Source organism: Carassius carassius, chromosome 12 (assembly GCF_963082965.1).
Source record: "Carassius carassius chromosome 12, fCarCar2.1, whole genome shotgun sequence".
NCBI lineage: Eukaryota > Metazoa > Chordata > Actinopteri > Cypriniformes > Cyprinidae > Carassius > Carassius carassius.
In genome coordinates, this window is record NC_081766.1 from 5,013,956 (window position 1) to 5,025,972 (window position 12,017).

At 35.1% G+C, this 12,017-nt stretch overlaps 1 protein-coding gene across 18 annotated transcripts in view; it reads right to left on the reverse strand.

Moving 5' to 3' along the window:
• Positions 1-1,500: 1,500 nt before the first annotated feature.
• Positions 1,501-12,017, reverse strand: part of mbnl1 (muscleblind-like splicing regulator 1) — a 56,421-nt gene continuing 45,904 nt past the window's right edge. For 6 of the 18 annotated variants that reach the window (XM_059563145.1, XM_059563144.1, XM_059563141.1 and 3 more), the window contains 7 exons: positions 10,580-10,633; positions 9,565-9,721; positions 8,127-8,162; positions 7,204-7,295; positions 6,617-6,661; positions 5,927-5,998; positions 1,501-4,805 (listed from right to left, as the gene is read on the reverse strand). In XM_059563145.1, coding sequence (XP_059419128.1) covers positions 5,942-5,998; positions 6,617-6,661; positions 7,204-7,295; positions 8,127-8,162; positions 9,565-9,721; positions 10,580-10,633 — 441 coding nt within the window. In that variant the 3' untranslated portion in view covers positions 1,501-4,805; positions 5,927-5,941. The remainder of the gene's footprint in view (positions 4,806-5,926; positions 5,999-6,616; positions 6,662-7,203; positions 7,296-8,126; positions 8,163-9,564; positions 9,722-10,579; positions 10,634-12,017) is intronic. The other 12 variants (XM_059563146.1, XM_059563150.1, XM_059563151.1 and 9 more) reach the window with 8 other exon arrangements.

Genomic DNA, 12,017 nt, shown 5'->3' on the forward strand with positions numbered 1-12,017 from the left:
GTGCTCTAATTTCTGCCGTTCACGGGATGACTCGTTCGGTCACTTTACCTGTGACGACGCAGGCAACAGAATTTGCTTACTTGGATGGAAAGGCAATTATTGCACTAAGCGTGAGTGATTTATATTTTCTTTCTTTCATTTGTTCAAATCTAATTCTGCAATAACAAGCAAGTATAACGTACATATCGAATCTTTTATATTGTATTTTTGAATATTTTTAAATGTATTCAAATTTCCTGATTTCTCACCCTCTCATTTTTAACAGCTATCTGCTTATGTAGTGAGGAACATGGTTATTGTGAGGCCCCCGGTCAGTGCAAGTGCTTCTTTGGGTGGCAGGGCCCCGACTGTGATGAGTGCATGCTTTACCCAGGGTGCCTGCATGGAACCTGCAAACAGCCCTTCCAGTGCAATTGTAAGGAGGGATGGGGTGGCCTGTTTTGCAACACAGATTTTAATGTCTGAATTCATATATTCAGTGCCTTTCAAGTGTTTTGTGGGGGAGAAACCACTTGAAAAAAAATAGATTATGGTGTCCTGTTAACAATAATAAAAAATAAACACAACTGAAAAATGTGTGTACCTTCTTAATGGTCATATGGACTAGTCTGATATTAAGTGGACATTTCAACTGCAAATGTGCCTTAAGAACAGAGGAGTCATCACACGCTTCACAGAAAAAGCATGTTATGCTATCAAGACGTCTGCTGGTAGATGTCTGAACTTCTGTACATCATCTGACAGCAAAGAGCATCCTTTTCCATTAACAGGCATTCAAAAATATCTGTTGTCTGACTGTATTTTTGCAAGCAACATATGGATCATGAAGATAAAAGAGAATACTGATAAAAGCAAATATTTAACTTTTAATAGGCCTCTACAAAAAGCTTTGCCAGTGACCTTTTTTTGAGGGATCCTATAAGTGAAATGGCTTTAGATCGAGTGTCTTCCTTCCTATGGAGCCATCAGCAATGTTTAGGTAAAAGAAAATAGTTAAAACAATGCTTTCATTCCATGCAAGAATTTACTACTATCACAATGACAAAATTACATAAAATGTAATGTTTTACTAATTTTATTACTACTTTCATTTATCCTCATTCAACAAAGTAAAGTGAAGAGTCTTTGTATTTTTTGGACTTAATGCATATTGGAAGGATTCCTAAATATAATGTTCTCAAAATACTTTGTTTTGAAAGCCAATCATTCAAAGCAACAGACCACAAATGTAATATGAAACACACACACACACACACACACACACATAAAGCAAAAGGCTTATCAAGATCAATTAACAAGACACACCTGTGATCAATCAGTGAGGACGAAAACAATGCTAAATGTGATTTTAAACACAACAAAAAGGCACATGAAGTTCAATTTCCAAAAAAGAAAGCCTATAGAAATATTTTAAGCAAAACCACATTATACATAAATATTAACTCCTTTTGAAACTCGACCCTTTTGAACTTGAAGAAAGTGAAACACCACACAGACACCTTTTGAGCAAATCCATTTTATTAAGTTTTTTTACTCATAACAGTAAGAGTCAATTCTAACAATAATAAATGTGCATAAAACAAGTCTTTTAGAATGCAGCACAAATATCTTACAGCAACTATAAGCAAAGGGCAGGTGTAAGATTCCATGGAGGGCGTTAAGCATCCAAGCAAGTGCTTTCAGCAGGTAGGACCACCTGTGGTTTCGCCGTCTGCAACGGCCGACCAGCTTTTAGGCATTGTGTTTAATGAAGGAAAGTGATGCTTTGGTTTTATAGCTCTTGTGCAGCAACCTCAAATGAGTAAAACGCTGACCTCAGCGGAGGATTTGACAGTTACATTCATTTTGTTTGTTTTTTCGTGTGTGTGTGTGTGGTTGGTCCTTTTCCTGCTGAAGGCACATTACCAAGTAACAAAGCAACTCTTCTGTTGTCGTGTGTTAAGTGGACGTCTTTTGCTAGCATCTAGAGTCGGTTTAAAGGCCTTTTTAATAATTGTACTGGTCTTACGGTTATACTCAGATGGATTATCGGTGAATGTGCCTCAATTCAGGCTCAGATTCATCGATCGAGATACTTGATTTACACTATGCTGTAACAATGATAGTTACGGTACTGTGAGAAATTAACTTATCTACGTACTTATCTATTATGAGAATTTTACTCTGTTAATTTTTATTCTTCATGCAGTTATTTATGTCCATCATATGACAAATACTGTGTTTTTGAAGGTGTAGTATCTATTTGTAAACAAAACCGAATTCCCCACAGTGGAAATCATGACGAGTCGGAGTGTACTGCCAATTTGTGAGACTCTCTGTACGTGTCGGTACTGTATGCAGGCAATGCGGAGCTTTATATATATGGTATATATATATATTTTTTCTGAACATGATGGCCGGAAATGATAATAAAATAGCTGTGCCATATTTCTGCAAGCATCATTTGTTAGCTGGACTATTACTCTAATTCTTAAATTATCCTAAGAAAATTTCTCATAGTTATAGAATCTTTTATTATTCAAAATAAGATCTCAATATTATACATGTTCCTTTTCTTTTCTTTATATTGACTATGTACAGAAGTGCAAAAAGTCAACCTTCGTCCCTTAAGTTATGGCTCTCTCTCGTTTGCAGCTCAAGGCCCGACCCTGTGACCTCCCTCCTTTGTTTTACATCTTTAAATATTCAGAAATCTCCGGACACAAGTTGCTGCTCATTTTGGCCTGACATTGAGGGATTTTCTTACTTTTTGAAATATTACAAGACGATTTTCAATTCTGAAATGCATACAGTAGAAAATAACTTCTTTTACTCTAGCATGTACAATTGATACTTTAACCAGCTAATTGTAGATGTGGTCTTGATTCGACACAAAATAAAGGGTTAAAATATCAACCTTACCATAGCTACAAAATAAACTCTCTTTCTGTCGTTTTCACTCTTTTTTTAAGACAAGATAAAACATTTTGTTCAACAAATTCAAAACCAAAATCCTTGCAATTCAAACATTCTACCATGAAAACTAACATGAAGAATTAAGAATACAACACTACTAGATAAACATTATGAACTTAACATGATGTAAAAGAAAGTGACAGTAAGAAAAACAATAATTCATTTCCTACATTCTAAAACAGTTCTATGACAATATTGTCAAATACAAAAAAAAAAAAAAAATCTTTATATGCAACACATATTTCTAACAAAAGCTTTGAAACAGAGTGAGCGTTAAGTGTAACGTGATTAATATACACATAAAATAAGTGTGAAGAATAAAATCTCATCCGCTGTAATTTACCATTTGTGATTGAAAGAATGTTTGGGTGGGTTCAAACACTGATATATAAGGCTTTAGTGAAGAAACGGCAATGGCGTGCATCCTTTCAAGTCTGTGCACCTAAACCAGGCTGAAATCCAGACTCAAGTGAATTTGAGCCGAGAAACTCAGATTCATTCGTTTCATCTTGAGTCTGGTAGTGACACTAAAACCCTTGCGTCTGTTTCCTGATTTACAAGCAGCCTTGTACGTGAAACAAAGCTATACAAATTATTCACCTTCCGTGATCAGTATACCCAGTCAAAAAACATTTAAATAAAATAAAAAAATAATAATAATAATAAAAAGAGGAAAAAAGACTTTGGCACAACTTAATGTTAAAAAACGTCTCATTATATTCTCCTTTCCTCTTTTACATCATCCAGCGGTTATGAAATATTCGAAAACAAATCGAAATCATCCCAAGACAAACCCTGACCCACCACTAAACTAATCTTTCTGAGTACCGAGTCTCGAACTCACAATCTCTAAAGAAATACTCAAGCAGTGCTTTTTCAGCATCATTTTTAGAGTCCTCACACCGTTACGGTGAAGACTGGAACGCAATCGCTCGTTTCTCGTTTCCGTGCGAGACCTTGGACGTTCTCCTAACGACACACGTTGACTCTCGATTACCGCTCTAACGCAACATTCTCTCGATCAAGGCAATATAAAGAAACAGGGCATTAGGAGCAAGGCAACCCTGTTCTCATAGGAGTCAAAAAGGCTTCATAGTTCTACAAGGCCTAATGGATGATCTACAAATAAAAATGGCACGTTTCATAAAAACCCCACACACTTGTGAAATTATGTATAAAAACAAGCGCTGTAAAAAACATTAATCTCTGGTAAACATAATAACACTGTTGATATAACACTCTAGATCGGTGTCTGAGATTCAGCCGGTGGTTATGGTACATAAAGCTTGCAAGAATGAGCTTCTGAAAGGTCTCAGGCGATCAGTTTCTACCCAAAACATTCATCTGTCAATCTCGACTCTGCGCTTACAATCTAGTTTGACTAGAAGCCAGAACTAAAGATACAGAAAACGACATACATTGAATTAATTTGCTGGATGTTTTGTGCCATATCAACTTTCAGTTCGCTTTTCAATTCAAGGTGCACCTTTTGTAACTTTGTTAACCTTCAGACAAATTTTAAGGAAAAAAAAATAAAAAATCAAGGTGTGAATCACAAAAAAATATCTCTTGGTCTACTAACATGCCAAAACGGTTTTAAGTCAGATATGAAAATTAATTTTTCTTTTAATCCAGCTTGAGAGTAAAAATGCCATCCTATCTGACATAATGATGCAGTTCACTCAGATTCTACACATCATGTAGAAGGACATTCAGTTTCACCCTAATAAAACCCTACTATCATGGATGAACAAATTCTAATCTTTATCATATATTCTATCCGGCGGTGATCTTGACGTAAAAATTTTGAAATTTGCCTTTTGGCCGGGTCATCAGCACATTCCTGTGATCTGAGGAAAAGTAAAAAAAAAAGTATTTAGAACACTTGAGAATAAATATTAAAGTGAGAGTTCAACCAAATATGACAATTTTGGCATTAGTTCAATTATTTAGAATGTTGAATTATTTCCCAAACCATTTCAAGTTAAAAAGTGCCATAAAAGTAATTCATGTGACTTTATCATTGTATTCTAATACCAAATTTACACAAAACAACTAGGTGTCCCTACATTTACACAGCATTGTTAATGACATACTGTTCTGTTAAACTATTGGCTGAGGTGTGTCAGAGCAGGAATAGAAGATATTTTGGAGAATGTTGGTAAAAAAACAGTTGACGGTAGTCATTGACTTCATACTTTTCTATACTATGAAAGTTGTTATCTACCAACAGCTGTTTGATTAAGAACATTCTACAAATTATCTTCTTTAGTGTTCAACAGAAGAAAGAAACTCATACAGGTATGAAACAACTTGAGGGTAAGTAAATGATGTAAATGAGAATTTTCATTTTTGGGTGTACTGTGTATTTTGTGTGTTCCTGTAGCTCAATTGGTAGAGCATTGCATCGGGTTCGATTCCCCGGGAACACATGATAGGTAAAAAATTGATATGCCTGAATGCACTGTAAGTCGCTTTGGATAAAAGCGTCTGCTAAATGCGTGAATGTAATTTTTAATTTAATTTACTATCCCTTTAACTAAGCTGTGTAAACATGCATTAAGTCTTCTGAAGCTTTATAATAGCTTAGTGTGGTGACCAGGCTGAGACCTGCACATTAGTTTCCTTTTTGGAGCTTGACACACGGTCACTATGAAAATAACTTTTTCAGAATTGTGCTTCTTGTGTTCTTTCATTATTTCAAATTCTTCAGAATTTTGTTGCAAAATAAGAATTTTGGAAAGTTCTTTTCCATACAGTGACAGTTAATAAATAATCTTCATAAAATTAACCCCCCCCCCCCCCCGTGCACCAAAAAAAAGAAACATAATAAAACTTTTTCAGAATTTTCTTTTTATGTTCTTTCAAACAAATAACCACATATGAGTTTGGAATAACATGAGTGTAAATGAGAGTAAATAATGAGCAAAATTGGAGCAGTTTCTGGAAAATTTCAATAAAAATCACTTACTGTTGTGGACTGGAACTACATCTGCGTCAAGTACTTGTGACTAGTCAGATGCTCTGCAGATATTATTGGAATCTGAAGATAAAGAGAGAGAGAGAGAAAGAGAGAGAGAATGCATAAAACAAGATTCATTATGACCTTTATTTTTTACAAAACTCTTTTCAAAGACTAAATATTCTCCCTCACCCTCATTCCCTCCCCATGACAATTAAGAAGAGAATGAGTTAAACACAACACAAATTAAGAAATTCCATTCCAGAAAATGATGAACCATTGCTTATTATTAGTATAAATCTTTCTCATGTGAGGCAGTGGATTCCCATGCACATTCCATTTTTCCAACTTGTTGACCTTCACTTTTTATTTCAATAACTGAAGGTAAGCTGCTTTATAATTTCTATTCATGTTTTAATCCATGGACAATCTTGGTCATATTTGTAAATTGTAATTTACAGCAAACCATTTTTTCATTGTAATGCTATTCTGTGGCCTGTAACGCAGTTTTGTATTGATGACATCATTGAGACATGTAATAGCTTTCATATGAGCAGAATTAAAGCTGGTGGAAAATCTGGTTGTTTCTTTAATCAGCAAAACAACAAATTGAAGCGGGGGAAAGAAATTAATTAACCTTTACAGCCGGAAAAGATGTACCTGAAGCAAAAGACTCAGGAAAAACTACCTCATACATACCAATTGCATGTATTCGTTGGTAGTCAGCTTTGATAGAGAAGAGTCCTCAAAATAAAAAAGGACACAAAAAAACAATATTAAAATGCTATTTATAACCGTCACATATAACAAGAAATGGTACTGTAACGGTGCTTAAATAGAAATTTCACATTTTTTCTTGCGGTTCAATTACATTTTTACAGCATTTTCACAGCGCTCAGGCAATTTCAGATTAATTTCCAGTGCATTTTGTGCATAAAACCTGTAGGGAAGATACTTCAAACAACTCAGTTTACTTATGCATAGCTCTGTCTTAATACCCCAGTCACTTGTTTTTCACAGCCAATGTATGCAATGAGGAAATTTCAGGTCAAATAAACTTTCATTGTGAATCTGTTGTTTGAAGTACCACAGAAAGGGCACGACTTATTAAAAAAAAAAAAAACCTGTGTAGGCCAACAAGGGGGGAGATCACTTTAAAAGGACCCCCAGCATTCAGAAACATTCATCAGACAGAAAGAGAAAGGTAGAGAGAGTGTGTGTATGTGTGTGTGTGAGAGAGAGAGAGAGAGAGAGAGAGAGAGAGAGAAGGCCATAAAAGAGCAAACCTGATTGGCTGATGCAGATGCGAAGGGAACACTTGTGGCAGATGTGGTTGCTGCGGACACAGCGGCCTGGGAAGCACCGTGCATCATGGGAACTTTTCAGAGGGAAAATGGTATAAGCACACATACAGGGAGTGTGGCCAACAGGTGCACAAACACAATGAGTGAGTGGACACAGAGGGGTATGGAAAGAAAAGTGAGCATTGAGGGTGATATCAGCAAACGGCAAATCAAAAGTGGTGGCAAGAGAGATTGTTCTAAAGAAGACATAAGGGCAGGTAAAGTGTCATATGAGCCAATCACATCAAGAGCTACAAGGAGAAGGAAACAAAGGCATGGCATCTCATAAACGTGGTATTTATTACGTGGTACTCCATTCTGCATATTTAAAATTGCACGGTAAGATTACTCAAAAATTCTCCTTTTGTCTTCCAAGAGGGTGAGTAAATGACAGAATTTTCATATTTTGGCTAACTATCTCTTTAAAAAACCACCAAAACCCACAAAACGATACACAAAATGCTATAATTACAACTCACAGAGAAAGAAACCATATTTGTGTGTATTTAAAGTCAACATGAAATCAAAATGCAATAATATACAATAATATAATTCTGCATCATTTATTGTTGTTCCACCTCCTGTAACTTTAGCCATTCAGGTGCATAAAGGCCACTTTTTACAATCCACTGCAGTTCCTGATGGATCAAATCAAGTTCTTCCTTAACATATCTTCTTGAATATTCAGTTTCACTTAGAAATATGTCATATTACTAAACTACTGTTTCATGTTGACTTTAACTTTAAATCACAGGTGCTTTATAATGAAGCACTCACAGAGATGCCCACTTATCAATGCCAGTTTGTCGGCCATGTGGATTTTGAGGGCGTGAGAACAATTTAGAGGAGGAAATCTAGAAACCTACCCATGCTCGCTGCAGGGGTCATGCACAATATTGAGCCTGCCCATCATGCATTGCAACAGGAAGTGGATTGGAAAGGGAGAAGAATCACAACAGCCCATCATAAGGTTGGTTAGAGTGAAGAAATCATAATTAAAGGAAGACAATAATCATTACAGTGATACAGCATGATGTCCATAAGAGACCGATTAGTTAAAACGTGAACTCAGGAAGGGAGCACATGTATTTGTGAGCTCACAGAAACTTGTGTATATGTGACAGTCACCATAGCAGACGTTAGTATGACTGAGGAGCATCCCAGGGTTATTGGCAACTCTATTTCTTAGTGACAGACACGAGCTCAACTACAGGTGTGTTCCAGAGTAGAAATGTTATACAATGATGAGGTGATACAGAGAAACTGACAGACAGACCCATTTCTTATTGCTCAGTTTACTGTGCATATATTACAAAGTTCCCACACCTTTTGACCAAATGGTTTCCTATGACTTTTCCAGAAATTTGAGATAGAGAAATACTGGATATAGATTTTTAGAAATCATTTTGATGGAGTGACCACCTGCACAGATTATAAACAATGCTGCATCCCAGTAATTTGATGGAACCAGACGATAAATACCAGTTAGAAGATATCTATCTAATGTGATTATTATAGTTTTACTATAATATTATATATGATATATTACAATAATATACATATTGTGATATTTAATAGTATAACTTATTATAATATTATTAAATATTACAATATGCATATTATTGTAATATATTATTCCATACTACACTATACTATATTTATATGACATATACTATATTATAATATTTAGATCATTATAATGGCAATGATTGGCATATTATTATTATAATATATGTATAATACAATACAGTGTGTGTGTGTGTATCTATGTATAAATAACAGTTTTTATAGAATATAAAGTGGTATAATATTAATACTATTTAAATTGTTAAATATTAATATTTATTTTGTTATAAGAAATTATACTATGTTATACACTATATTTATGTCTATATTTATATTTATTATGTTGTACATTATTACACTATATAAAATAGTTATAAAATGTTAAGTATTAGAATATTTATACTATATTAAAATATTGTTATAATAAATTATACCGTACAATACTATGTTATGCATTAAATTATATATATATATATATATATATATATATATATATATATATATATATATATATATATACATACACACATAATAGTATGTTACTAAACAAAATGCTAAATATACTGTCTGTTACTATTTAACATACAATTTTCCTTTAGTATTTTTTTAATGGCAGTGGGAACCCTGTCTCTTAAAAAAAAATAAAAATAAAAAATCCCACGTCTTTTTGCATCCCCTATGGTTTAGAAAGGTCAAAGGTGAGATCAAGGAGTGGTCAGTGTTGACGAGAAGCCCTACCTGACGGAATAAAGGCAGCTTGCTGCTGAAACTGCATGTTGGCCAAAGCTTGCTGGTACTGGAGCATGCCATGACTGAACATGCTCGTGGCACCGTTGGCTTTCTCAAGCGCAGGTCGCTTTGGTAAAGGTGGCATAACACTGTGAGGAATTCCCTGCTTCGATAAGACCACAGGGAAAGGGGGTGGAGGAAATGGGGAACGGGTTGGGACGTGTAGAAGAGAGTAAAGACAGGAAAGGAACAAGAAAAAGACAGAATTATCATCAGAGGGCAAAACATCACAGGGCTCGATTCTGACAAACAAGCAAGCAAGCGGCAGCTAATACATGTCTACGGCACAAGCCAAAGCCAAAGAGCCAGTTCCTCTCGCTATAAAACAAAAATTAGCACTGAACATCTGTGATTTACATTATTAGTTTTACATCAGGAGAGTATTAATTCATTAACTTTACAACATCCATACTGCTAACTCAATGCAAATGAAGCAAGCGTAGCACTACTCAAATGTTTTGCAGACAAAAGTGACGAAAATAACTAAAAAAAAGAAAAAGAAAAGAAAAAAAGGAAAATAAACTGCACTGCTCACTCCATGATAAGTGTGAGAACGAGACTAGATCTTTTCTGTTGCTTTAATGGTGGAGCTTTAGTATTCTTCTGCTGCTACCCCTCCCATAGACACATGCACTACACAGAGATCCTAAACATGCATACTGAACATAAACATATAGAAGCCATGTCACTAAAGTTTAGAACATCTAGCCCTGTCTTTATGCCCTGGAATAACACACGTGTGATGATCTGATTGCGGCAGACTTGCATATCTCGTTTTTCGTTTCACAGCTGCTCAATATGCTTGCCGCAGTCAGCTGATCACACGATATGGTAACATAGAACACAACAGAGGCATTAAATAAACAGATAACAAAAGGACTATGCTTGCAAATTATCTTTCTTTTGTTGTTAAGACACTACAATTAAGCAACATGCCAAGCAAAAAGGTGAAAGGTCATAGTACCAGGTCAAAGGTGGCTTCGAGGGGTCGCTTCAGTGATTTGACAGCCGACTGAGTCTTAATTAGCAGGCAGCGAGCACATGATGGCAATGGGCCAATGGGGTTCAAGCGCATTAACATAAACAGCAAGCAGAGGTGCATCATGGGGGCAGCAGTGCATTTCGGGTAGGTGAGAAAAAAAACAAATAAAAACAAATCATTGGAATGCAGTATATAGGGGGATATCAGGACTAAGGCATGCAGAAATACAGTCCATTCTGTTTTAGAAAACTCTGTACTGAGATTAAATGAACAAGTACATCAATTATGGTAACATTTACAGGGTTTCATTGACATTAAACATACTTGTAATATGTCAACAGTGGATAACATTGCGCTGGATTGCAAACATACATTTAATGTGTAGAAATGTTACATAAAAATAACTATGACGCTGCCCTCTGCTTGACAGGATGTATTACATATTTGTGCAGTTTAAATGGGAATGGAAATGACTAGGTATATTATACCTTATACAGAGCTCTATCAAAAAATGTAATGCATAAGAAATATTCATAAATCCTTATTTATTGTTAAAGACTGCTGAAACTTTTTTTCAGAAATGTCAATGTTAACCTGAGATCAAATATGTAACCATATAAGAAGTTCCTTCTACATTATGTGGTCTAACATGAAGTAGTCATAAATCCTTATTTAAAGACTCCTGCTGTATTTTTTTTTAATTAAAATATTTTGTTTTTTTAAAAGGAATAGTTCAACCAAACAAAAAAAAATTTGCTGAAAATGTACTCACCCACCGGTCAATGTAGATGAGTTTGTTTCTTCATCAGAACAGATTTGGGAAAATTTAGCATTACATTATTATCTCACTTATGGATCCTCTGCAGTGAATGGGTGCCGTCAGAATGAGAGTCCAAACAGCTGATAAAAATGTACAAAATACGAGTTCATAATAATCCATAATAACACTCTCTCGAGTGAAAAAGTCCATCCGCTGTTGTCCTCTTACATCAAAATCCACAAACATATTTGAGTAAAGTTGTGTAGGACTGTTCTTGCTTGTAAATGGTGCTCGATCTGTGCATATTTCTCTCCTGATTCAGATGAGATTACTTTTTCGCTACAGAAAGCAATATAATGGATGGAGGACTCGATTTGAATTTAAAACATCTTAATGATATTTTATTTTCTTTACAAACACGCAGCTTTTCACTTCACAAGACATTAATTGATGGACTGGAGTGGTTTGGATAACTTGTGAATTATTGTGATGTTTTTATCAGCTGTTTGGACACTTATTTTTACAGCACACATTCACTGCAAAGTATCTATTGGTAAAAAACTGATGTAATGCTTAATTTCTCCAAATCTGTTCTGATGAAGTAACAAACTTATCTTCATCTTGGATGGCCTAAGGGTAAGCAAATGTTTGGGTGAACTA